The sequence below is a fragment of the Pogona vitticeps genome, chromosome 6 (genome assembly GCF_051106095.1).
Source record: "Pogona vitticeps strain Pit_001003342236 chromosome 6, PviZW2.1, whole genome shotgun sequence".
Classification (NCBI taxonomy): Eukaryota; Metazoa; Chordata; class Lepidosauria; order Squamata; family Agamidae; genus Pogona; species Pogona vitticeps.
In genome coordinates, this window is record NC_135788.1 from 60,703,930 (window position 1) to 60,731,733 (window position 27,804).

Here is a 27,804-nt window from a genome sequence, read left to right on the forward strand (position 1 = left end):
TAATTTAGATTAAATGATCGGCTACTGAACATGGGAATAATCTTCACTGAAAAGCTTTGTCATTTGACAAGGAGGTTTTGTCTCCATTATTAACTTGTGGATGCATTTGCACACACCAGAAATCCCTGAATATTTGAAATTATCAAGAAATGAACATGCCTATGTATAACTCAGCTCTCAGATATGCTGCTCTCTGGACAATTCTTGCTGCAGTTAGTAAATTCTTCTTGGCTGATTATATTCCAGGCCTTTTAAGAATATCAAAATAACACTACCATCCACAAAGGGAAAATCCAAGAAGTTTTTCCTCAGTGTATTCTTATTTTTTTTTATTTGATTTATATAGCACCCATCTGGCAGCCAGGGCCACTCTGGGTGGTTTACAACAATAAACAAAACCATAAAATACTAATACAACATCAGAGTTAAAGTGCAAATTAAAATATCATAAATAAAGTGAAGGACAAGGTGAGAAGAATGCAATACAATTAATATAATTAATAGCATAAAATATGGCAGCATATAAGTTAATGCATTATTGGACATACTGTTGCATCAGTAGTTGTTTACTCTGGGAAATCCTGTCTGAACATCCAGGTCTTTAATAACCTTTTTAAAGGTGCCTAGTGAGGAAGCTGGGTGAACTTCAGGCAGAAAGGTATTCCACAGTTGTGGAGCATCTGTTGAGAAGGCCCAATTTCTGGTGGCTATTTTCCGGGCCTCTCTTGGGGTCAAAACTTTCAGACACCCTGCCTGTGATGATTTTATTGGATGGGCAGACCTTACTGGAAGGAGGCACTCAGCCAGATATCAATGTCCCAAACCGCTTAAGGCCTTGTAGGTTAATACCATCACCTTAATACTGGGACAGATGAGAACAGGTAACCAGTGTAAGGTGGCCAAGGTGGGGGAAATATGTTGGTATTTTCTAACCTCACTCAGTAATCTGGCTGCCGTGTTCTGGACCTGTTGCAATCTCTGTACCAGTTCTAAGGGCAGTCCCACATAGAGGGGACAGCTTGCACATTTCAATTTAATCAATTTTTCATTGACAATAATAATAAAAGCAAACACTCAGGTGAGATGTGTGGTTTCTTAGAAACCACTGCTTCCAATTTTGATGGGGATTGAGGATTGGGAGCAGGCCTTTGATAGAGGTGATAATTAATTTAATTATATATGTAATTAACTAATAGAAATTGGATTAACTAAATTATCTAATAATAATTAATAACTGCAAAAAAGAGAGGAGGTGAAAGCTCAGACTGTAGTGAGTTCAGGCGATAGTCAAGGGCGGAGGAGGTCTAGGTTGTGTAAAGATATAATATTTCATTAATCAGCCTATTGGCCACGAGTGCTGGGCCTTTGCTAAGTAGAGTTAATTGGTAAGATAATTAATAGCAATCAAGTGAATAGTAAATTTTATTGAGATTGTGGTGTAAGTAGTTTAACGTAGTGTGAGAACCCAAGTTTTCAATTCAAGTGGCTCGGATGGCTTCCAGGAAGGGCCAAGGCAACAAAAAGGGAAGCAACAGCAAAAAAGTGAGCTGCTCCTCAGATATCGCCTCCCCAATCATCTCCTGATGAAGAGGCATGGCCAATGTGCCAACAGCTTCAAGAAAAAAAATTTGGCCTTAGAGGCTGAAAGAGCAGCATAACAGATAGCACAACATAGTGAATCGCAACCCAGACGGTCTGAAAAGGAAGCTAAGAGTCATAGAAAGGCTAAATTCAAGGCTATGGCTGAGAATGTAATGTCACATTTTACGGCTTTAGAGGATGACCGGTGGGCCTCATGGTCATCCAGGAAGGGATTGGTGGTCTCAACAGCAACACTTCAGCATCAGAGCGAAGAGGAGGGGCAGGGAATATGAATGCTTGAGGCTGAACGATCTGCTGCGGGGTTCTGAGGACAAGAGATGAGATGGCTTTGGACAAGCAGTTTAGCAAGGAGGAGCAAGAAACACCACCTCCAGTAGCACGTGAGTTGGCAGCAGCACCTGACACATTTAACACAGTACCTTCTTGGCCATGGCTGGGCAGTGGACAGAGCAGCTGGCCAATTCATACAACACATGACATACAGGGCTATGGGGCCTCAGTTGGCACTTGGCCAAGTACAAGCACACCAGTGGGGAACTGGGTAACCCCGTATCCTCAGTTCACTTTTCCAATGCCCATGGGTTCGATGTTGGGTGTAGGAATCTGCCCTTAAGCACTGGTGCCTTACATGGGATACAACTCAGTTCGATCAAAGGCTCTGCCATGCCATTAGGCGATCACCTGCCATGAGTTCTGCCGAAGAAGATCTGGAATCTGAGGGGTTAATTACAACTGAGGAGAATGCTGGGCAATCAGAATCGCAGGCAGCTGAATCACCACCAGATTATCCTGCCCCAGTAAGCCAGGGTAAGGGAGAAGCTTCAGCAAGGACTCATGACATGAAGATCCAAAGCCCGCATGAACGCTTCCCATAGGAACATCAGGTCGACCAGCCTTGAGTATTAGCAAGATGAAGTGTTTAGATGGCTGCTGTTGCTATAAAATCTGCACCCAGAGGCTTGCAAGTTTGTGGAAGCAACAAGTCAATTACTTTGGCTCGCATCCATATGCCTGTTTATCCTGGACCTTGTTCTCTGGACCCCTGGCTTTGGACTCTGACTGCTGACTACAGTTTGTGTTTTTTGTATCTGCTTTGCATCTTCTGGACTTCTGATATTGGACTGGTTTATTGGACTGCTGCCTGTTGAAACCCCCTGGAAATGTGACATCACCTTACTCCAGCAATGAAAGAAAAGATTTGAAATGTTTTACATTGACTTTTTTGATCTCCTTAATAGAGAGGTTGATAAAAAGGACATCGATAAAGAGGACGAATGGGAGAAGGAAAGATGTAGGAACGTTAGGCCTGAGAGGACATGGGCAAATTGGTTTCCAGGTTTCTTTCTTTCTTTTTTAATGTTCATTTAAATATTTTATTTTTAAACTACTAGGAATAGGTAGGGAATACAAAAGGTAAAAGGAAGTGGAAGGTATGGGGAAAGGGTTTTAAGGATAGGAGAGCACAGAATATACAATCATCCAAACTATTCATATTAAGTATACAAGCATCCTATCTATTCATTTTTCAATAAGAAATCAACCTGTTACTTTTTTTAACTGTTTGATTACCCTCTAAATATCAGCTTACACTTATGTTTTAGTTTAAATCTAAGTTGATCCAACACTATCAGTGAACTGATATCACTTCCCATATATTCTCATTACACTTCTCTTGTTTCCATGACTCTGTTCTCTTCCAGTTTTGGGGAGATAGGGTTGAATCCAGGACAGTAATCCAATTTTTAACCTCACATTTTCTGACTGTTGTAGCTCAATAGCTCACAGGGTAACTCTTTATCCCATCTATGTTACCTGGCATCACACTCAATAAAAACAGTTCTGGAGTTAGTACAGTTTTATTTAACTGTTGTTTAACATCTCATGGTTTCCCTTTCATCAGATCTTCCACCTGGCTGAGACACTCATTTACCTGCTGAAATCCCATTATTATTATCATTTCCATGGTAACCTACCATTCTTTAGCTGGCAAAATACCCAACAGTTGATATTCAAATTTTTCGGAGGCCATTTCTATCTTTCCAATGCGTATGGTTTGTATAAATAATCACTCCCTCAAAAGGGCCTCTATAATCAAACCTTTTCTCCCTACGCAGCTTCTAATTCATCTTCCTCCCCCCTCACTCACTCCCTTCTCTCTCCTTCGGCTTGCAATGCTACAGCCTCTCCTCCCCCACCCCACCTTTCTCCCCCTCTTTCTTGCCTTGTAAAACAGCCAATGTCTCTTCAATTAACCCCCCCCCATCTCCTCTCAGTCTCTGCTATTCCCCTTCACTCCCCCATTTCACTCCTCTCTGGCCTAACCAAGCCACTTGGGACTCTTCCCCCTCCCATTGCAATCCTCCCTGGCATATTAAAACAATTCTTATCTGCTGAACTGATTAACTAAGGTCCTCAGACTTTCACTTCTGTTTCTCCTTTGGTTCCTAATGAAGGAGACAGAAATCATGAGAATTCACATGAGGGGAACTCAGTAAACAGCACCCAAATTCAAGGAATCCAAACAGTTATTGAACCTGCTGGTCACCAATTGATCACAACTGAAGAGGTTGAAAATCTGTTCCCTCTCTTTCCTCAGAATGTGCACACAGTTGTTGACAAAGAATTGGCAACAGCACATCATGATGAATCACTGACTGCAAACGCTGTAGGCCTCGTCCTACAGAAAGACTGGCCGGTTCAAGGCAGCACAGTTGCCACCTGCATTTCCCTTATGGGTGCTTCACAGTGTGGTTTGTCTAATTTAAACTTCCACTACACTATCTCAAGGACTGTTTTTTTTTTTTTTTTGCCCTACCAATGGCATCACAAGACAGGAAAAAATCTGATTTTACAGTCCTTGTGTACCACAGTTCCCATTCTACTTCTCAAAGACACCAGTGCAAGGTAATACCACAGTAAATGTGGACTCCTGGTTCTCCAAATGTAACCATAGACCAAATTTGTCTGGAAAATCCTGGACTCCTTGTCTATTATTTCATGGATCAAACTTTAGTGACAAGTCAATTTCTCTCTGCTTATATTTCTGAGCTTCTGACTAATTGCTTTCAGAAAACAACATACCTCCAGAGGGGTGAACACAGCACCTATAAATTGTTATTTGGCAAACAACATAATGGAAACTAAATGTTCCATGTTTTTACCTGAACTACAAACTCTATCACCACTTGCATTGCTTGAAAATTTGACTTGGGCTCCTGCCTTCATGAGCCCTTCCCAAAAACATGAATTACAACCCCTGCTTGATGCAGGCTGGGGTATCGGTCTCCCCCTGACTACATAAGCATCATGACAGCTATACAAAATTCCATCCACAAAGTCAATACTGGGTTAATAAGTAGAATTCCTTTCTTTGCCTCTGTACAGCTGCTTATCACAAATGGCCTGTTCTGGAGCAGTCTCGAGGCCATGACGAACAGGATGGAGACTCTGGAAGCGATAACAGGACATCTGGCAAAGGAAAGCCATTATACCACACAGTTCACAGATTTGGAGAGCCTGTGCTTATTTATTCCTCACACCGCTTTTTCTAACTGCACTCCAGACATGTGCTTTAATCCTTTTCTGACCTTGGCAACCTTTCTTGATGGTACCTCACAACTTTTTTTTTACAGCTGACATTTGTAATGAACTACAGGAAGTTATCTGAAAACAAAAACCTTGCACAGACTCCGCTCCTTCTGTTTTTTCTAAGTCTCTTGACAATAATTTCTATTTCCACCAGAGGGCTACACAAACTTTTTTTCCTTTTGATGCTGTTCAGCCACAAGGACAAGATGGAAACCAAGATTTCTATCAAGTGTCAATAGAATTGTCTATACTAAATAATTTAACTGTCTCTGCAGGTCAGCGCACGCTGTTGGCAATAGAGGAGCCTGTGGAATGTCTGCTGAAGATTTATGAGCAGCCCCCAGACCTTCTTTTGAAGGGATCTGACCATTTGTTAACTATGAGTTGCAGTCAAGCTGTTTTGTTTAATTTCACAGGTCCTTGGTGGGTTCCAGCTCGGTGCATGAGACCTTATCATGGAAAGGATGAGCTGGCATTGCAACCTGCAAACCCCCATTCCAGAATTCCATCCAGTGATGACCCTACCCCTAACCCTAAATCAGATGACTGCATGTCGGAAGTGCCTGACCAGACCTGAGAGCACTCAACCGAAAAACTCTTTGATACTCCTCTGCTATTTCCTCATTCTTGGAACTGTTCCAGTAGGTGGTGCAGAGGCTTGAGAAGATCTGCATGCGCATCTGCAATATAACATCTGGGAAACATTGGCCATCATGAACGTTTCTCACTTTTGCCTGCAGAAGGCATATGCCATGCATGGTCTACTCTGGGATCTTGCTTAATTCCTGTCTGTAAGGAACCATGTGACATTGCCAGTGATACATCATTGGGGCACTGGTTTAATGCTACTCTTGTTAAGTACTATAATTCTCATGGAGTGGGAAAATAACAAGAATGCTACCTGTTGATGCTTTCTCACTTTACACTCCTTTTGTAGGAACTAATGAAAATATCACTTGCACTAGAATAGTTACCTGTTCTTCTGACAGATGCGTTCCAACCACAAAAGCCACATGGAATTGTTCAGTCAACATTACATACAACTCAGTCAACATTACATACAACTGGGCACATGTGATACTGCCTCCAGGCTGGTTCTTTACATGTGGTCAACATAGGTTTATTTACATTCCAGCCAACCTGTCAGACACACAATGCTGCCTCAGTAGATTAGCAATCAACTTAATGCAACGTTCTGCTTTGCAGAACCCATTGCCTTGGCTGAGACGGGAAAGCTTATCTCTTGATAGTACCTGTAATGGTAAAGATATTCTGTTATCCAAAGCAGAATATGTTTTACTGGCCACATCACTGGTGTGCCTGGCCTAGCTGTTCATAACGCTCGTTACTCTTGCAAACTGTGCATGCACCTTAGCTAAGACCATTAACCACACTTCCACTGCTATTTCCCTGCTGAATCAAGAACAACGTCAACTACGTAATGCTATTTTAGACAACCACGCAGCATTGGATTATCTCATGTTGCACAATCATATTGGTTGTGAGTCTTTTAATAACCTCTGTTGCTTCAATTTATCTGATAATAGTGATGCAGTAACAATCAGCTCGCTCAGCTGAGACAGCTTGTCACTAACATGCAGCAAGACATTCTTCCTTCCTGGTGGGATAGTTTATGGTCATGGCTGCCTAACTTCAGATGGCTGCGCACTGTATTGATATATGCAATTATGATTTTCGCACTCCTTGTAATCTGCTCTTGTTTTATTCAATGCATTCCAACCTTTTTGCTTGTTGCAAACCTCCACCTTTTGGCCTTCGTAGAAAGGACTTATATGTAATCCGTAAGCATATTAAAGAATATATACCTTTGCCTAATAAAACCTTTTACCTAATAAAAAAAGAAAAAAGGGGAATTGTGGGAGTGCCATTCCCAAGGTTGCTAAGCCACATTGTTGTTGTAGTGAGGGTAGACACTCCTAGCAAGATGCGGCTTCTTCCAGGAGGAGCTACTACCCATTCTTCTTCTTTCTCATAGTGATAGGGAGCTAACTTCAAAGGCCTTTCCTTGGGCCAATCCTCATGGCATTGGCATTATGCAGCCATTGTCCTCTCTGAACTCTGTCAACTATCTGTATATTGTCAACTATCAGTGAGCTTGTAAGGTTAATAAAAGAGAGTCCTCCTGGGGGCATTGCCCCAGAGTTGAGTTGATGCAGAGCTGTATTGAGAGCTGCATCTAGAGCTGGATCCAGAGGTGTGTATGGAGGATCTCTGCATGTGTGGTGACTTCTTTAACTTCTCTCTCTATTTGCTATCCTAATTACTTGTGACTACATAAACTATCAGCCTTCTCATTTCGTGACCCTACACTTAGTGACCATCAATGTTTCAGACCCGGCAGCCATAGATTCCTTCCAAATTTAAAAAAAAGCAGGTGGTACAATGATTCTCTTTCAATATATGCAAAACTAATCTTTTCAATTTATTTGATTGATTTTATATCTGGGGATGCTGGACGTTGTTTGTTTCTCCACAGGGAGGGGGTAAACAGTTTTGAATTTAAAAAATTGTAATTCAAAACCCTTTCCCCAAAATGTCCTTAAATTTGACACAGAGCAAGAGCAGACTGTCTGCCACACCCGTGCCAAATTCAGTGCTGATCCATTCCAGTTTCAAAGTGATAACATTTGTTTGGGCTCCGCCTATATTTAGAACTCCCTTGCAGAATGTTGATTTGCTCTGTCAGCACATGGCATCACCGCATTCTCATGCAATGATAGTAAAATGGGAGTGAGGCATATACCTTAAACTTCTGGGAGAAAGAAGGAAGATGAGATGTAGGACTCATAATAAGAAAGCCAAAAATGAAAATACATTCATGATGAGACTAAAGCACAGGTTATTTTAGAGTATAAGATATGTGATAAATGTCTTATAACACCAAAGCTTTAGACAGGGAGGTGGGGAGGTCATGTACTGGTACAGGTGTACACCCTGTCACCCTGCTCACAAGATCCTGTTGACTGCAGTAATAGATTTTCGAGCTGCGTACAGAGTCCTGTTCTAGTAAAAACACTATATAGGAGGCACTGCTGGAAGACTAAAAGAAGAAATACAGGACCAGGCTTCCACCTTTCAGCAAATATTATAGACCAAATTTTGAATGCATTCCTTTAAAAAGAATTAATAGAGTTTACAAACATTGTATTTATTTATTTATTTATTTATTTATTTATTTATTTATTTTATTTTATTTTATTTTATTTTATTTTATTTTATTTTATTTTATTTTATTTTATTTTATTTTATTTTATTTATATCCCGCCTATCTGAATCACATAGGACCACTCTAGGCGGCTTACAACAACGACAATTTAACTCTATAACTCAAAGTAAGGGGGGATTAATCATGCCTACATTAAAAACTGTGCTTTCCAATGGCTATGAATCCACTCATTGTCATAAACTATGATTCTTATTACTTGTCGAATATCAAAAAGAGAGGGTTAAAAGCAAGAGCTGACATGTACGTAAACCTCCCCTGTCAGAGAAGTGGAAGACAACTGCTTTCAATACAAGGGAAATACAAATTAACTATCATTCATTCATTGTGAAGTTATACTGGGAAATTTGAGTCTGTTCAATTTAAGTGGCCACACAGGGAGACAGGAAAAAAACTTGTTTGCTGCTTTGCGGCTCTATTGAACCCCACACGGGGATTGGTTAAAGGGTGCCTTTTGAATAAGCTTTAACAAGGGTTCCCTCCTCCGGCTTCCTCATCTTGTTAGGTTCTTTTAAAAAAAAGAAAAAGAAAATTAAACTCTTGCTGACAGACAGAAGACTTGCTTTCTCTTCATAATCTGTAAAAAAAAGTCTTGCATATGGAGATAAGCTTTTCTGGAAAGAGTGCACAGTGACTTCTCTGGGTGGGGGGGTGTATGCAGCTCATCCTCCCTTTTTGCATCAGTTCAAGTCATCAAACCTCCGAACCAATGCAACCAATGGCTCCCTTTAAGAAGTAGCAGCCACAGTGGCAGAGGGAAAAACAATAGATGGAGGGCGGGAATCCAGGTTGACATTTCCCTTTGTATCATGTGATCAATGGGAAAATGTGAATCAGCCCACCCCAAACTGTAGTATTTCCCACATTTTTATCAATGTGGTTGCTGCCTGGTTTAGGAAGTCTGAAACATTTCTTTCCACTAACAAAGCCATGTAGGATTTTCTGCCATGAGTTTTTAAAAGAATTGTTATTGGAACTATCATTATCATCCTTATATGACTCCTTAATGCAACAAGATACTGCTCACATTTGTTTAACTTTGGGGGTCTTTTTCTGAAGAAGACAAAAAAGTGAGTACTATGGAGCAGTGGTTAAACTGCAATACTGCAGAGTCAGGTCTCAGCTGATGAGCTGAGTCCGAAGGGCTCCGAAGGGTTGACTCAGCCTTTCAGTCTTCTGAGGACAGTAAAATGAGTACCTAGCTCACAGGGACAGGGGGGAGTGGTTTTTGCATAAGTATGTTTTTAACCAGTGCAGGGAATGCTTGTCAAATTTACAGATGATACCAAATTGGGCAGAATAGCTAATACTCTAGAACAGAGATGCCCAACCCCCAGTCCACAGCGCTGTGCCGGTCTGTGTCCTGGGCCGGACTGGGCTGTGGAGACAGCTCTCCCACCCAATCTGCATGCACTCCCCCCCTTGTAAAGCTCCTTCACACATGCATGCAAGTGTGCACCCGCATGAGCAACCCTACCCCACCGTGCATGTGCACGCCCTCCTAGTGCCCCTGCCTTTGCGCATGTGCATGAGTGTGTGTGCGTGCATCCCTCCTCCTTCATAAATGCATGTGAGTGCTGCATGGCTGTGCGAGCAGGCACCCAACCCTTCACACATGTGCATGAGTGTGGAGGGGGTGCCCCACCTTCCCCAACTAGTCTGCAGTGTTAAAAAGGTTGGGGACCACTGTCCTAGAAAGCAGAAACAAAATTCAAAGTGACCTTGATAGGATGGAGCAGTGGTCCGAAAGCAACAGAATGAAATTCAGCAGGGATAATTGCAAAGTACCGCACCTCAGAAAAATAAACCAACTGCACAGTTACAAGATGGGGAATATCTGGCTCAGCAAAACTATGAGTGAGAAGGATCTTGGAATTGTCACAGATTACGTTAAATATGAGTCAACAGTGTGATGTGGCTACAAAAAAAAAAGGCTAATGCTATTTTAGGCTGCATTAAAAGAAAAATAGTTTCCAAATCTCACGAGGTGCTAGCCCCCCTCTATTGAACACTGGTTAGGCCTCACCTTGAGTATTGTGTCCAGTTCTGGTTTCCACACTTCAAGAAGGATGCTAACAAATTGGAACAAGTTTAGAGGAGGGTGACAAGGATGATTAGAGAGTTGGAAACCAAGCCTTATGAGGAAAAGCTGAAAGAACTGGGCATGTTTAGCCTTGAGAAAAGAAGATTGAGGGGCGATATGATAGCACTTTTCAAATATTTGAAAGGCTCATACAGAGGAAGGACAAAATCTGTTCTCGATCACCCCAGAGTGCAGGACATGCAACAATGGGCTCAAGTTAAAGGAAGCCAGATTTTGATTGAATATCAGGAAAAACTTCTTAACTGTTAGAGCATGACAACAGTAGAACCAGTTGTAAGCAATCCCCCATCTCCAAGGAGATTAAGGGGAAGCCGGAGAAGGAGAGATTCCAGAAAATTAGTCAGTCCTTATGAGCTAAGACGAGCCCTCGATCTCAGTCAGGCCCTGCACCAATTTTCCTTCTTCAAGTCCATCCCCTTTGTTAAGTAAAAACAGGAAACACAGACAATCCATGAATTTACACTCAGGCAAATCTGGGCTCTATATGGTAGCAAATACACATGGCCAATTAGATAGGTTAGTCTGTTCAAGAAACCAATGCATGCAATTCCAAAACATTACTGCTTTATTAAGACATATGGTTCAGAAAAGAATTCAGATTATAGTAAAGCATTTCAGTTAGAAACATTTTCATATCAAGGCTGACAGATCACCCCCACCACTCCAGCTATAAGAATAAAACAAGAAGATTGAGGGGCGATATGATAGCACTTTTCAAATATTTGAAAGGCTCATACAGAGGAAGGACAAAATCTGTTCTCGATCATCCCAGAGTGCAGGACATGCAACAATGGGCTCAAGTTAAAGGAAGCCAGATTTTGATTGAATATCAGGAAAAACTTCTTAACTGTTAGAGCACTACAACAGTGGAACCAGTTACCTCAGGACTTGGTGAGTGCTCCAACACTGGAGACATTCAAGAAAAACTTAGATGTTTGTTGTGGGTTTTTTTAAGGCTCTTTGGCCGTGTTCTGAAGGTTGTTCTTAATGTTTCTCCAGTCTCTGTGGCCGGCATCTTCAGAGGACAAGAGTCAGAACTCTGGACAGGAGTCCAGAGCACAGACAGAGTTCTGACTCCTGTCCTCTGAAGATGCTCAGATAATCTAGCTCAGCTGAAGTCTTCTTGTTCCATCTCCTTTACCAGAAAGCAGCTGAAGATCTATCTAACTGTCTCAATGAAGTCAAATGGATTAAAATAAGTTTACTTCTGTTTAGATCAGAGGCAGGCAATCTTAAAAGGTTTGCACACAATCATCCTTGGACCTCGGATGGCTGCACTTGTTCCTATGACTCCTTTTTCCCCCTCAGAAAAACAGTATGCTCTCTCTCTCTTTTTAATTATAAAATGCTCATTACTTCCTACTCCCTCAGAGGGTGCAGAACATATTTTCCAAAAATATTTTAAATTAGGGATAGAGGGAGTGCTTTAGGGTTACTCAGGACCCACATTTGGGTTCTTGAAAGCTTCGTGCTGCTAACTAGTTTAGACAATGTTATCAGAAAAATTTAGTCTTCCCATTAAGCATATACGGTAACTAAGAATTTAAAATAAAATATATAAGTTTAAACTTCTCAGCTAGCCTCAGAAAAGCAACATAGGAATTATTATTAAAGAAAGTTGCAGCTGGCTGCTGGCAAAAGTAATATATTCATTATTCTCCCTATCAAGAACATTTTAAGGCACACATTAGAGACAAAACTTTTTAATTGTATGTTAGTGAGAAACATAGAGACTCGAAAGAAGTCCGGTTGCAAAAACATGAGAGCCAGTATCCCATTGACTCAGTGGGATCTGCATATATGTAGTCTTGCCATTCAGCAGCTGATTCAACCAGCAACTGGATACCAGCCAAATAGTGAAATGTTAACATGCTAGAAAGAAAATCAAATGCTCTGTCCTAACATTCTCTCTAATAATTAACTTTGGAACACAGTTGTTATCATTTATAGGTGACACTTCATCAAACCTTTTTTTCTTTTCCTTTTTCATCCAGATAACTTGCACTATCTCACTAGCATTCAGAAAGCAATGAAGAGGAAATTGAGTCATTTTATGTGCAAATAAGATTACTTAGGTCAGAGGGTTTTTTTGAGGATATGGCACAAAAAATTCTGTTCTGTTTTATAACTTTATGTAACATATTAAACACATAGAAACAACAAATCTGTTACAGTGAAGATGTCACACAGGGCTATTTTTTAAATTTAGCTCCAACAGTGTAACCGTCTAGAATACATAAACAATTAGGTTTTTTTCCTCATCCAGGCAACATTATTGCAAGTGAACAACAAAACATTTGGATTTTTATCTATAAAGTACATTGTGGAGAAATCTGTGTTTCTTTGCCTATGCTACAGCAAATGGAGATCAAAAATGTCTACTGAAGCATGTTTTTACCTGCTTTTTATGATGCATGATTTCATTATTGTATGATTCTATTGCTGTGTGTTTGGTTTATAGTGACTTATTATGAATGATGTTCTTAACAAATATATTCATTCAATCACTTAACAACTTAAGTGACCAGCTCATAAAACATATTTATGGCTAAAATATACAAAATTCAGTTTAAAAATAAACAACCAATTCATAAAACATATTTATGGCTAAAATATACAAAATGCAGTTTAAAATGTACAATCAGTTCATAAAACATATGTGATTAAATATACAAAATGTAAATTTAAAAATACAACAAATAATTAACTATGTCCTGGTTGTAAAATATGGGGTGAATCAAATACAGCTATCCTTTGAACCATTTAAGTTTATGGCTATTGCTGTGTTGGCTGGAAATGAATTCTACTCTTCCACTAACTGCGCCTATGTGAACAGGTATTTCCTTTTTGTCTGTCCCCACACCTCAGCGTCACTGGATGCCCTGTGCCTTTCAATTTTGTAAAAGAGGGAGGAAAGAGACATTTTCATAATTGTATAAGACTTTTGCATGGCTCCATGTAGCCAGCTATTCTCCTAAACCAAGAAATCCCTTCTTCACCGGGGAGGTACTTCAGCACACGACTCGCTTAGGTGGCCCTCTGCCACGAGAATGATGCACCTAAGAGAGGAGGCAGAAGTGCTGCCCTAAATGAGCAGATCAGATTTTCCATCCTCTGCCCTTCCAGTTTGCTCTACGGAAAGCCTGCCTGGCCTTATCTCCCGCCCACGCACCCCCCCCCAAAAAAAACACCCAGTCCCTTCCCACCTCTTTGGGCCAGTTAGCATTAGAAAATGCACTGTGGTTGCAGAACAGTCCTCGCTGCCCACCGAGAGCCACACACTCGCGCCTCCCTTCGCTCCCAGCCCGACTTGGCCGACACACAGTGTGTGCGTTTGCGCGCGCGTTCTCGCTCTCTCTCCCTCCGGATTCTCGTCGCCCGCTGAGGATGGGGGACGGGTCTCCCGCGTTTGGAGGAGTCTCCGGAGCCACCGGGGGACACTCCCGGGCCAGGCGCATCCCCGCCGCCGCCGCCGCCGCCGCCGCCTGCCTGCTGGGGTTGCTGGCCGGCAACGTGTGCGCGGCGGTGGTCGAGAAGAAAGGTGAGTCGGGCAAGGCGGGAAGTCACGCGCGCGTGTGGGGCTGCGGGGGCTGCTCCCTGGTCGAAGAGCCCGCGGGAAAGAGATGCCCAGGACCGAGCTTCTCTGGGGTAGGGGGGAGGCTGCCTTGGGATTGTCTTCTGGAGCGCACTGCACATGCTCAGAGGCACGCGGCACCCACACTGGGAAGCGCCCGTCACTGGTCTTTTCGCGCTTCCGATCCTGTCCAGTGTTCTCGATCATGGGCTCTGCCTGCAGTCAAAGGGATTCTCCGTTACAATTTCACTGTTTTTGATTCTGGATTTAAACAAACAAGCAAACAAATAGGTTCTGGGACTTTCAACTCTAGTTTCAGTGTCTGGGTCTTGCTTACCTACTGCTGGTTGCTTGTACTGTATGTTGCAGCGCCTCCTGGACAAGCGAGCCCGGTGTGTCTCTAAGTCCTACATCAAAGATTGGATGGCAAGAAGCATAACACACTATAATAGTAGTAGTAGTAGTAGTAGTAGTAGTAGTAGTAGTAGTAGTAGTAGTAGTAATAATAATAATAATAATAATAATAATAATAATAATAATAATAATAATAATAATAATAATAATAAATTTCAGAAAACAATGTGGTAGTAACTTGTGGTTGCCTGCTGAAGGCAGAGCTGCCTTGGCGTTAAGATAACCTGTACAAGTGCCCGGTTTCTCCCAGCTTACTGTGTACATAATTCAAATTTCCTGATGGAAACTCAGTATTTCATGTTTGAGGGGGACAGGATGGCAGAAGTATGCTTACTAGACAGCCACTCCCTCTGCCTCCAGTGAAGGGTGTCCCTGGTGTCAAAAAGTTTGGGACCCAGTGTTCTAAAGCCCTCTTTAATATCAGGTGCTATTTATCCGTTCTGCCAACATAGGCACAGCATTATTGAATAGCATAGAGAGCGGTTCTCTCTGAGGTCATTTCCTTGCCAGTGTTACATACAGCACTGATGTTACCTGTCTGTCATGGGTTTGGAGGGAAAGTTCCATCCTATGGGGAGTGGAAGGCGGGACATCAGGAGGAGGGGCTGTACTGTATAAATATGTGAAGCGTGTGTGGAGAGTTGATGATATACTGAGAGATGCTGAGAGACACTGGGTTGTGACGAAGCAGCAGCTGGGAAGAAGAAGCTGTTGTGGGAGTCTGTGTGTCAGACAGGGTACTTCTGTGTGTCAGAGTACCAACCTGATAGGTTCAGGTGTCTGTATGGTTAGCCAGAACTGATAGGTTCAGGGTCTGTGCGTTAAGTTAAGGGTTCTGGGTGAACCAAACTGTATGCTTGTATGAGTGAGAATAAGCCACGTTACTTTATCTATTCACCTGATTGTTTTATTTTTCCCTGTGTGTATTTAAATAAACCTTGTTCTTTTTATTGTTTGAAAATCCATCCCTGGTCTGTGTGACTTCTTGTAGGGAATGGTTGGTGGCAGCTTAGTGTAACTGTGTGACATATCCCAGTAGGTCTGGGTTTGTCACATTGATTGGTGTCCAGCGTGTGGGATACGACTGGTCCAGTTGTCCAGCGGTCCAGCAAAGCCTTGGCAAGTGTGCCCAGAGCAAGGGGGGTCTAGTCAGGGACAGTCTGAGGCGCGTAGGTAATCTTCTAGGTGTACCTCACGGGGGGGTGCACTAGTGGAAGAACGTGCCAACTGGGGAGACTTAGATTAAGGTGCTCTGAGGCAGCCTAGTTTTGGCGGGAAAAAGCTGAGGCAAAACTGCGTAGTAACAGTGAGCTAGCTTGCCAGCTGAGAGGCCCAGCAGAGGGGGGTAGGCTCTGACTCGATACTGTTGCAAGTTAGTGCTGAAGAACAGCAGCAATCTCTAGGGAGAGCTGGTTCTGAGGCAAGAAGGAAAAAAGTGGTCGTTTTATTTTGAGGCTTGACTTTTAAAGCAGCCTGTTCTGAGGGGGGATTATGCCCTTGACTCGAAGCCAGATAGCAGACATGAGTGAAGTGAAAGACCCCCAGATTGACCAAGGTTCTGAGGATGAATTTGGCTCAGTGCAAGGTGACAGCACAGGAGAGCAGAACCCAGAACTTAGAAAATTGCTCATAGTCCAACAGCATGAACTGAGGATGAGGCAATTTGAAATGGAGGAAAGGGAAAGAGAAGAAAGATTAGAGAGAGAGAGAATGGAGAGAGAAGAAAGAATGCAGAGAGAGAAAATGGCGTTTGAATTAAGAAAACTGGAACTGATGAACCAGAACAATAATAACAATAGGGATTCTGAGGGAGGCCAATTGTCTAAAGCTGACCTGAAGAAATTCCCTGTGTACCACAAGGGAGATTGTCCTGAGGTATTCTTTTCCTTAGTGGAAAGAGCGTTTGTGGACTTCTCAGTGAGGGAAACTGAGAAGATGACCATCATGCGGTCTTTAATCAGTGGTAGCCTGGCTGAGGTTTATGCCGAGATGCCTGAGGAACTGATGAAAGATTTTGCAGAATTTAAAAAACTGGTGTTTGCCAGACATGGGATAAATGCAGAGCAGCTGAGACAAAGATTCAGGTCCCTCACCAAAAAACCAGAACAGACTTTTACCCAAGTGGGGGCCCAATTGGTGAGGCTGCTTGAGAAATGGCTATCGCAGGAAGGGACAGAGACCTATGAGCAGCTTAAAGATTTGATAGCACTGGAACAGTTCTATTCAGTCCTGCAAGGGGAATTGAAATTCCAGGTGAGGGAAAGGAAACCGAAATCTGTGGCAGCCGCCGCAGAGATCGCAGATTTTATTTCCCAAATAAGAAAGCCCTTGGGTGAGGGGAAATCTGTAGGTAAACCCAAAGAAACCTACAGCAAGTACTCTCAGGGACCAGGGAAAAGCCAGCAAGGGGGAGGGGCCCATGGTGAAGGGAAGCCCTCAGACATGAAACCAAGACCTCAGATTTTGGAGGGAAAACCAAAACAAGATGAGAGAGAATCAAAATACACCAGAAAATGTTATTTCTGTCAGGGAAAGGGTCATCTAATCTCAGAGTGTGAGAAATTGAAGCAGCTAAAAGGAATGGTGCCTCAGAATGCTAGTGGGACCAAGCCAAAAGCTGTGTTCTGTGTCCAGAAAGAGCAAGGCTCAGTGTCACTGAGGGAGCCTGTTGCCATGACTACTCAGTCTGGAACAGCTACCTCTGCTGATCAGGCTGAGGAAAATGGTCCTCTTGTGGAGGTAAAACGCTGCTTGCTGGTGAAAACAGATTCTCAGTTGTTTGAGACAGCCGGGGTGGACGTAGGAATACTTGACCGTCAGTATAGGGGGCTGCGGGACACTTGTTCCCAGGTAACCCTGTGCCATCCAGATATTATTCCTAGGGAGTTTATAATCCCAAATGAGAGCATGAAGGTAGCAGGGATTGAGGGGCAGGTAATCTCTCTGCCAGTAGCAGAGGTACCTGTCCACTTTCAAGGCTGGAGGGGAGATTGGCGGCTAGCGATTTTATCGACTCTGCCAGCAGCCGTGCTCGTGGGAAATGACCTGGCTGAACATGTGAAACGGGTGCTAGTGATTACACGCTCACAAGCCACCACAGGGACAGTTCAGGGGGGTAATGATGAGCCAGAGACGGAAGCAGAGGGGAGTTCAGAAGCTGTGGTGGAAACCTTAACCACAGACAGCAGATTTGGACAGGAGCAAAAGGCAGACGCCACTCTCCAAAAGTGTTTTGAACAGGTGACTGACGCCCAGCTAACACCTGAAACCCCAGTGAGATTTCTGGAGAAAAAGGGGATTTTAGATAGAGAGACCCTGAGGAATGTCTCAAAAGGGGGAGATGGGATCAGAAGTCAGCTGGTGGTACCTGAAAAGTATCGCCCCATGATCTTAAAAAGGGGTCACTCTGACATGTTTGCTGCACACTTAGGGGTGAAAGGGCCCCTTGAGTTGATCAAGCAAAATTGGGAGCAGATCACCCAGGATGACCCACAAGACGTTGTGACATACATAGACACCTTGATGAATGACCTAAGGAGAAATCTAGAGCTGGCAGCAGAAAACCTGCAAGCTCAGAAGGTCAGACAGAAAACATGGTATGACCACAAAGCTAGAGAGAGGCACTTTGACCCCGGGGAGGAAGTGCTTTGGCTTAGGCCCTGCAGAGAGAACAAACTGCAGCTCAAATGGGCAGGACCATATAGGGTCATTTCCAAGATGTCAGACCTGAACTACCTAATAGAGCAGGAGGAGAACCAAGCAAGGAGGGTGGTTCATGTGAATGCCCTAAAACCCTACTACAGAGGGGAACAGAGGGTTTTATTCGCGATAAAAGCAGCTGAGAGTGAGGAAGCTGAATTACCCTTCTGGGAGGGTAGAGGGGAAGTAAAATGCAACCCAGAGGAGGTAAAGATCAGTCCTGCACTCACCCAAGACCAGCAGCAAGAACTAAAAATGCTGCTTAGTAAATATCAACAGGTGTTTTCCAACAAGCCGGGGATAGTGAAGGGAGTGATGCATCGGATCCACACAGGGGATGCACCCCCACAGGCAGTATCCCCATACCGAGTAACGGGACCCTACAGGGACAAGGTGCGGAAGGAGCTGGACGAAATGCTGAGGGAGAACATAATCGTCCCCTCTTCTAGTCCTTGGTCCTCTCCGATAGTCCTTGTGGACAAGCCTGATGGGAGCATTAGGTTTTGTGTCGATTACAGGAAATTAAACCGTGTAACCACTCCTGATGCCTACCCAATGCCCAGGCTAGACAACCTGATTGAAACCATAGGGGGTTGTCGGTTCATCTCATCATTGGACCTGGTAAAGGGATATTGGCAATTAAGAATTGATCCCAGGGATCAAGAAAAGACTGCCTTTTGCAGCCCTTTTGGTCTCTATGAGTTTCGAGTCCTGAGCTTTGGTCTCAGAAATGCACCAGCCACATTCCAAAGGCTGATGGACCAGACCTTGGCAGGGCTCAGTGACTTTACAGTGGCCTACATTGACGACATAGGGATCTTCAGTAATACCTGGGAAGATCACCTGATACACCTGGAGTTAGTGCTGCAGAGGTTAAGTGCAGCAGGGCTAACAGTAAAGGCCAGCAAGTGTCAGCTGGGTAGCCCAGAAATAAAATACTTGGGTCACATGGTAGGGGGAGGAGTGATAAAACCCCTGGAGGCCAAAATAGAAGCTGTTCGTGATTGGCCTAGACCCAACACCAAGAAAAAAGTCAAATCATTTCTTGGGTTGGTGGGCTACTACAGAAAGTTCATCCCGAGGTTTAGCGAGATTGCGGCTCCGCTGACCGATCTGACGAGGAAGACGGCTGATGACCGCATCCCGTGGACCAGCGACTGTGAGGCGGCGTTCCAGAGGTTGAAGGAGGCGTTAATCAACTATCCTGTCCTGCGTGCTCCAGACTTCGACCGGGAGTTCATCATCTACACCGATGCGTCTAACAGCGGCGTAGGAGCAGTTCTGTGCCAGGAGGATGAGAATGGTGACCAGCATCCAGTGTCCTACCTGAGTAGGAAACTTCAAAAAGGTGAGAGACATTTGGCAACCGTGGAGAAGGAGTGTTTGGCCATAGTCTACGCGATCCAGAAGGCCAAGCCTTACATCTGGGGAAGACATTTTGTTCTGTGTACTGACCATTCACCATTGCAATGGTTAAAGACCATGAAAACCCACAATAGCAAACTTATGAGGTGGGCTTTAAACCTACAGGACTATGACTTTGAAGTGAAGGTGGTCAGAGGGTCAGTGAACTGTGTTGCTGACGCCTTATCAAGAAGACCTGAAGAATGAAGACGGCGAAAGAAACATGGACTATGTACATATTTTGGTGAACAAAAAGGTTAAATGTACCTGGTTTTGAATTTGGTTTGTAAGAATAAAGGTAAATTGATGTAATGTATATGGTAAATGTTTAAATGCCTAATTGATATGGTTAACTTAGAATGTAAGTATAAGTAAGTATGATATGGTATGTATAACTGTTGTTGTGTGTTTTACCCAGGTTGTTTTTTGGTGAAAAGCACCTTAGCTTTCCCCCTACAAAACAACTTTTAAAGAGGGGAGGTGTTACATACAGCACTGATGTTACCTGTCTGTCATGGGTTTGGAGGGAAAGTTCCATCCTATGGGGAGTGGAAGGCGGGACATCAGGAGGAGGGGCTGTACTGTATAAATATGTGAAGCGTGTGTGGAGAGTTGATGATATACTGAGAGATGCTGAGAGACACTGGGTTGTGACGAAGCAGCAGCTGGGAAGAAGAAGCTGTTGTGGGAGTCTGTGTGTCAGACAGGGTACTTCTGTGTGTCAGAGTACCAACCTGATAGGTTCAGGTGTCTGTATGGTTAGCCAGAACTGATAGGTTCAGGGTCTGTGCGTTAAGTTAAGGGTTCTGGGTGAACCAAACTGTATGCTTGTATGAGTGAGAATAAGCCACGTTACTTTATCTATTCACCTGATTGTTTTATTTTTCCCTGTGTGTATTTAAATAAACCTTGTTCTTTTTATTGTTTGAAAATCCATCCCTGGTCTGTGTGACTTCTTGTAGGGAATGGTTGGTGGCAGCTTAGTGTAACTGTGTGACATATCCCAGTAGGTCTGGGTTTGTCACAGCCAGCACTTAAACATAAGGAATTACTTGAGAGTGCTGATCCTAAATTAAATCATTTTTCAGCCTTGATGATTGAGTTCCGTGTTCCCCTTGCAGCCCTGTTTGCCTAGAGTTTCATCTTCTAGTTCATCTGCACATCTCTGTGAAGAAAGTTTTATTCTTCTGTTGTTGATAAACCAGTTTAGAAGCAGCAGTGGGAACAGTGGGTGGGAGTTTGGGAGTTTTGTTTTGGCTGGTAGATAGCTTTCCCTTTTCTTCTTCTTTCTTAGCCTTTGTGAAGCAGCCAGCTTCAGTTCCAAGGGAATCATCTTTATTTTGGAACTCTGCCATAAGGAGAAAAAAAATAAAGATTTTCTTCTTTCCATCTTTCCGGTCCAGGTGTGGGGGGGTGGCGGAGGGGAAAGGGGAGCCACAGGTTTAGAAAGCCTGATACGTGAGTTAAGCAAAAGTAATTTCAGTATTTCATGGCTCCAGATAATAAAACAAACTTGAAAAGAAGAAACATTCTCCATAGAGCTAATTACACAATCTTAACATCAAAAAGTGTTCTCTTTCAGTTCTAAACAGCAAGTTCATATCTGTTGGTGATGTAAACAAAGCAGCGCTGGTTTTTTTCCCTTTTGTGTGTCGTTCAATCTATCTGCGTATGGTTCAGATAAAACCATGTTGCATGTACTAGGAATCTGCATAGAAGAACGTAGAACTTGGAAACAAAGTGTTTAGCATTTGCATTCAATAGAGAGCTGTAAAGCACCTCTGCTGCCTAATATTAGTAATTTAACTGAATGTGGAAAAATATTGAAAAGAATTGCAGGTTTGCATGTGCTGGTTTGACTATGAACTATGGTTCTGTAGTCTACACTTTTCTCTTTTAATAAGGCCATGGATAGTAGTATTTTCCTTGACCATGACCTTCTTCTGAAGTTGAGTTGATAATTTATTATTATCACTCTTTCAGATATATTACAAAGGCTCTTACTCGATACTGTATGGGCTTAAGTATAGATTGACACGGATATTGTGTGGGCTTTAGTATAGATCAGGGGTCTCAAACATGCGACCCAGGGGCCATTTGCAGCCTGCCGGAAGATAGTTTGTGGCCCCCGCCTTGCCTCCCCCCCCGAAGCGCCCATGCATCCTCTGCTGTCAAGAGTCAAAAAAAGCCTTGCCTCACTTGCTGGCTCTCTCCCAAGACAGTGCCTCTTGCACCCTCCATCTGGAACTGCAGCCTGCCTGCCAGCCCACCTGTCTGTCGGCTAGCAGGCTGCAGTTCTGGATGGAGGGTGCAAGAGGCACTGTCTTGGGGGAGAGCCGGTGGGCGAGGTGCTCTGCCAGCCCTTTTCCCTGAGCACTTGAGCTGCCACTGAGCAATGCCTGAAAGTGGAGGTCACTCCTGGCCCATCATCAAAGAGCACGTCCAAGCTGCCAACAGCAGCTGCCACTGCCACCATCTCCTCCAAGGAAGCGGCTCTCTGGCTCTCTTTCTCTCTTGCCACCCCCAGCATCAGCCCGGCCAGCGGCCGCCTTAGCACTCGGTGGTGCTTCCTCCTCCTCCTCCTCTTCGTCCTTCAGCCACCTCGGCTCTGGAGGCTGCCTGGGCTCGCTTTGCAAAGTTTTCTCCCCTGTTGTGGTGGGGGTAGCTGCTGCTGCTGCTGCTGAGTGCGCCTTTTTTGAGGGGAGCCTCCAGAGGAAGGTTGCCGGATCTCCATGTGTGTGTTTGTGTGTGTGTGTGTGTGTGCACGCACGCACACCTATGGTGGGGGGCGCCCTATTCTGTTTAATTTCTCAGGTACCTATGAGGGCTTTGCTCCTTTGGCAAGGTGATTCTGTGAGGGTTTTTTTATAAAAATTATGTCATGCCTTCCCCCCCCAGCTAGGCGGTCGCTGGTGCTCCCTCCCTTCTTTGCTTCTTCGTCTTGCTGTTGCTGGTGGTGGTAGTGAAGAAGAAGCCAGAGGGGGTTGTGGCCGGTGATGAGGGCTTGCGCGCACCTCCTCCTCCTCCTCCTCAGAGCCCCAGCCGAGCTAAGGAAACTCCTGGACGGCTTCCTTGGGCTCTTGCTCCGCTTGGCGGGAAATCTGATGTGGCCCACCCACAACCAGACTCTGCCTCCAGCGGCCCCCAGGTAAATTGAGTTTGAGACGGCTGGTATAGATTGACACGGGTCAATCTATACTAAAATAAATTCAATTCTTCCAAAAAAAATGGTTTGTGAATGAGGGATATTGTGCTTTTGTACCCACAATGCAAAAAATCCAGGAAATGACCGAGTATTGCTGCACAATATCCTGCTTGCGTTGCCAACAGGAAAAAGGATACCAAATTTTACACAGCAAAGGGCAGCCTGAATGTTGACAGCACCAATGGCAGCAGTCAAGATGGTCTACAGAATACCCTCTTCTGCTGACTACCTTTTATACTTGTTGAAGCCCTAACAGTTTCTTTGTGTTTGGGTGAGAAGTGGTTAACTGATGACAAAAGAAATCAGTTTCTGGGATTTTCCCTTGCGTGGTGTCACTTTATGAATGGTAGTGGTGCTGGGGGACTCCTGTTCAACACCTGGACCATTAACCTGTGGAGTGTCTCAGGGTTCTGTGATTCTCCATATTGTTTCACGTATACATGAAAAACCTGAAAGAGGCTGTCTAGAATTTTGCTGTCTGGTACCACCAGTGTGCTGATGACACCCAGCTCCATCTGCTTTTTAAGATGTTCCAGGAGGCCCTTCTCTTTCCTGGGCTTTTAAAACAGGAGTTTAAATATATACATGCTACCCATATACAGTGGTGCCTCGCATTACGCCGTTAATTCGTTCCAGCGAAATCACTGCAGAACGAAAACGTCATAATGTGAAAATAAAAAAGCCATTGAAACGCATTAAAACCCGGTTAATGCATTCCAGTCGGCTAAAAACTCACAGTCCAGCGAAGATCCTCCATAGGGGCGGCCATTTTGGGGTGCCTGTGCAGCGGAAAATGGCTCCTAAACACAGCGGGGAGCCATTTTGTTCACACGGTGGCCATTTTGAAAACCCAACAATCAGCTGTTTTGATCGTTGGGAAGCGAAAATCGGTTCCCAAAACAGGAAACTGATCATCGCGCAGCGAAATTCCCCCATTTAAAACATCATTTTGCGATCGCTTTTGCAATCGCAAAACCTTCAACGTTAAGCAGATTCATCGTAATGCGGGGTAAGCGTAAAGCGGGGCTCGACTGTATTCAGTCAGAAATTTCCCTCATATAGAATTACCCAGTGGTAGAGGATTCAAGAAGATAAGCATAGGATCTGTACTATGATTCCTGGAGAAGAGAGAAGTGAGGACTGCTTGGATGTGCCGATAGTCCCTGTGTGCTAAAATATTTTGAAGGGCTGTTTTGGACTTAATGGGAGGGCGAAGCAAGATGTTCATTTACTTGCAAGAAAGGAGACAGCAGCAACAGCAGGATGTGGTGATGGCATCCATTAAAAGGGGATTGGACAGATTCCTGAAGGAAAAGTCCATCAAAGGTTACAAGCCATGATGTGGATGTATAACCTCCAGGCTTAGAAGGTACGTACATCAAAATGCCAAATGTAGGGGAAGGGTACCAGGGCACAGGTCTCTAGTTGTCCCGTGTGTTCCAGGAGGCATCTGGTGGGGCCACTGTGAGATACAGGAAGCTGGACGAGATGGGCCCTTGGCCTGATCCAGCAGGGCTCTTCTGATGTTCTTATGAGTAGGTAAAACACATAAAATGGAGAAACATACGTGGACGAAACAAAATCATCCATACTATGTGTAAGGAAGATCGTGAAGAAAGACAGGGCCAAAGTCAAGTCATTTGAAATGTGGTGTTGGTAGAGTTACTAACAGCTGCCAGAAAAGCAGAAAAGTGGGTGCTCATTTAAGTCAAGCCTGAACTCACAGTCAAGGAAAATAAAGTAACATGAGCCTATCCTGCCATGTACATATAATGGAAATACACAAATGACCAGAATAGACTATATTGCATGGAAAAGTGTGGTGAAACAGAAGGAAAAGAGGAAGATCTGAGATGAGATGGATTGACTCATTAAGGAACCACAGGTGTTAGTTTCCAAGATCTGGGCAGAACTTAATGGAAAAGACAAGATTGCTAGGGAGGGTTGGGAGGAGGAGAGGAGAAACTAACATGAGATGCTGCTTGTTAATCCTAATCCTTTAATTAATTCATCATTTCTTATTGCATTAGCTAGCAGTTCTATAACCATGCAAAATAATGTTGGTGAAAGTGGACAGCCTTGTTGTGACATTCGCCTCCTTAAAGCACCTCTGTTTTGTGCCCTCACAAAGGCTCCAGTCGTGTTTTCCTTTCACTGCCACCAATGGATTCCCTCAGTCCACAAAATAAATGACGTTTGATCAGACACTTGTATTGTGTTGCAAACAAAACTTATGTATTGAAGTGAAACCAATTTATTAATCACAGAAGTTCTTCAGATGTACATACTTTTCTCTTGCCATATAATTTCCACCTTCTCTGTCTATTTATCTTAACCAGTCTCTAACTCTGTCTCTATCTCTTCTGACTCTCTGACTCTGTCTTACTCTCTCTGACTAACTCACTCTCACCAACTCACTCTGACTGACTCTTGACTGACTCTTGACTGACTAACTCCTCCTCTCAGGCTCTGCCTTTTAATCTCTCTCTTGGCTCTGCCTCTCAATCACATTGGCATAGAACATAATACATGATTTATACCTAACAAAGGGTGAATGCTACATACCTCCCCACTTAAATATGTTTGTTTGGGAGGGGAAACACGTTTGTCATCCCAAAAATCATGCATAATTGCATAAAAACTATTTATTTATTTATTTGATTTATACCCCGCTTATCTGGACCACCAGACCACTCTAGGCGGCTTCCAATACAAAATCAGACAATAAAACACAGACAAGTACATGATGATTCAGTAACAGCTACAATGAAATAAAGGATAGGGAAAAATAAGAAAAAAAAATCAAGAGTTGGCTGGAGGGAAGGCCTGAATGAACAACCATGTTTTTAATTGGGTTTTAAAGATGCCCAGCGTAGGGGCCGCGCAAATCTCCGGAGGGAGATTGTTCCATAAGCGAGCAGCCACCACCGAGAAGGCCCGGTTTCGTGTCCTCTCCTTCTGGGCCTCTCGGCATCAAACTCCTCAGCCTCACCACCTGACTCACGCAGGTGATCCGGGTAGACCTTGGTGGAAGCAGGCGTTCCGCCAAATATCTTATTTATTTATTTATTTATTTATTTATTTATTTATTTATTTATTTATTTATTTATTTATTTATTTATTTATTTATTTATTTATTTATTTATTTATTTATTTATTTTTGGACTTATATACCGCCCCATAGCGCTACAAGCACTCTCCGGGCGGTTTACAATTTTAATTATACAGGCTACACATTGCCCCCCCAGCAAGCTGGGTACTCATTTTACCGACCTCGGAAGGATGGAAGGCTGAGTCAACCTTGAGCCGGCTACCTGGGATTTGAACCCCAGGTCTTGAGCAGAGTTTTAGCTGCAATACAGCGTTTTAACCACTGCGCCACGAGGTCCTAAACCTTTTAGGGCCTTGTAAGTAAGCATTAAAACTTTGAAGTTGACGCGGAAACAAATGGGCAGCCAATGCAATGCGGCCAGTGTTGGAGAAATGTGTTGGTATTTTCTCACTCCGGTGAGGAGTCTGGCCGCCGCATTCTGCACCACCTGAAGTTTCCGCATCAGCTCAAAGGCAGCCCCACATAGAGCACGTTACAGTGGTCTAATCTTGAGATTACGAACGCATGCACCAAGGTAGTGAGCGCCCCCGTGTCAAGGTAGGGTCGCAGCCAGGCAATCCGCCAAAGATGGAAAAAAGCGATGCGGACTACCGACGCCACCTGCGTTTCCATGGTGAGCGTCGGGTCCAAATGTATGCCCAGGCTGCGGACCCCACTCTTCACAGCCAGGGTGACCCCCCCAAACGAGAGAGAGTCACCCAAGCCGCCTACCATGGGGGCACCCACCCTCAGAACTTCCGTCTTGTCCGGGTTCAGCCTCAGCCTGTTCTCCTGCATCCATTGCAGTACGGCCCCCAGGCAGCGCTGAAGGGACAGGACGGCATCACCTGCAGTTGGTGAGAAGGAGATGTAGAGCTGGGTGTCATTGGCATATTGATGACACGAAGCCCCACACCCCCTGGTGACCCCACCCAACGGCCTCATATACTGTAGATGTTAAACAGCATTGGGGAGATGATCGACCCTGTGGAACCCCATAATTGATACTCCACGGGGCCGAGACACTCTCCCCAAACTGTACTCTCTGGGGACGGTCCCCCAAGAAGGAACGGAGCCAAGCGAGTGCCGAGCCACCAATTCCCAACTCAGAGAGCCTCCCCAGGAGGATACCGTGGTCGACGGTATCAAAGGCTGCCGAGATGTCGAGGAGGACCAGCAGAAACATTTTGCCCCTGTCGGCCTCCCTCGTACAGGGCGACAAATGCCGTCTCTGTACTGTGGCGCGGATTGAAGCCCGACTGAAACGGAATCCAGGGCATCTGTTTCATCCAGGTGGGCCTGGAGCTGATCGGCCACCACCCTCTTGACCACTTTACTCATGAAATAAACATTGGCGACGGGCCTATAATTGTCAATTTCGTCTGCTGCCAAACTAGGTTTCTTTCTTATGGGCCTAATGAGTGTCTCCTTGAGGGCAGATGGAAATCTGCCCTCAAGGAAAGACCCATTCATTATTACTGTGGCCCATTCTGTTGTTATTGGCCTGGCTGCTTTGATTAGCCAGGCCGGGCAAGGGTCAAGAGAAGAGGTGGTGGCTCGACAGGGATCAAGCACCCTGCCCACAGAATCAGGCGTTACAGGGTGAAAGGAGTCGAAAATCACCAGGCAATACAGAGGGCTGGACATCTCTGCTCAACTCACTGTATTTAAAAAAGGAGAGAGAGCTCCTGGCAGATAATAATAATAATAATAATAATAATAATAATAATAATAATAATAATAATAATAATAATAATAATAATAATAATAATAATAATAATAATAATAATAATTTATTGTCATTGTAAGTATATACACAGTATACCATACAACGAAATTCACAGACACCCAGAGACCAGACACATGCACACACAAGATG

General features: G+C 44.0%; 1 protein-coding gene and 1 long non-coding RNA gene across 2 annotated transcripts in view; both read left to right on the forward strand.

Annotated features, from left to right (window-relative positions):
* Positions 1–13,406, forward strand: part of LOC144583542 (uncharacterized) — a 39,961-nt gene extending 26,555 nt beyond the window's left edge. The window contains exon 2 of the long non-coding RNA XR_013537365.1: positions 5,607–13,406. This is a non-coding gene — a long non-coding RNA (uncharacterized LOC144583542). The remainder of the gene's footprint in view (positions 1–5,606) is intronic.
* A 358-nt stretch (positions 13,407–13,764) lies between these two features.
* Positions 13,765–27,804, forward strand: part of LOC140707981 (epidermal growth factor receptor-like) — a 91,462-nt gene continuing 77,422 nt past the window's right edge. Inside the window, exon 1 of the mRNA XM_073002560.2 lies at positions 13,765–14,079. Within this exon, the coding sequence (XP_072858661.2) occupies positions 13,926–14,079 (154 nt within the window). The 5' untranslated portion in view covers positions 13,765–13,925. The remainder of the gene's footprint in view (positions 14,080–27,804) is intronic.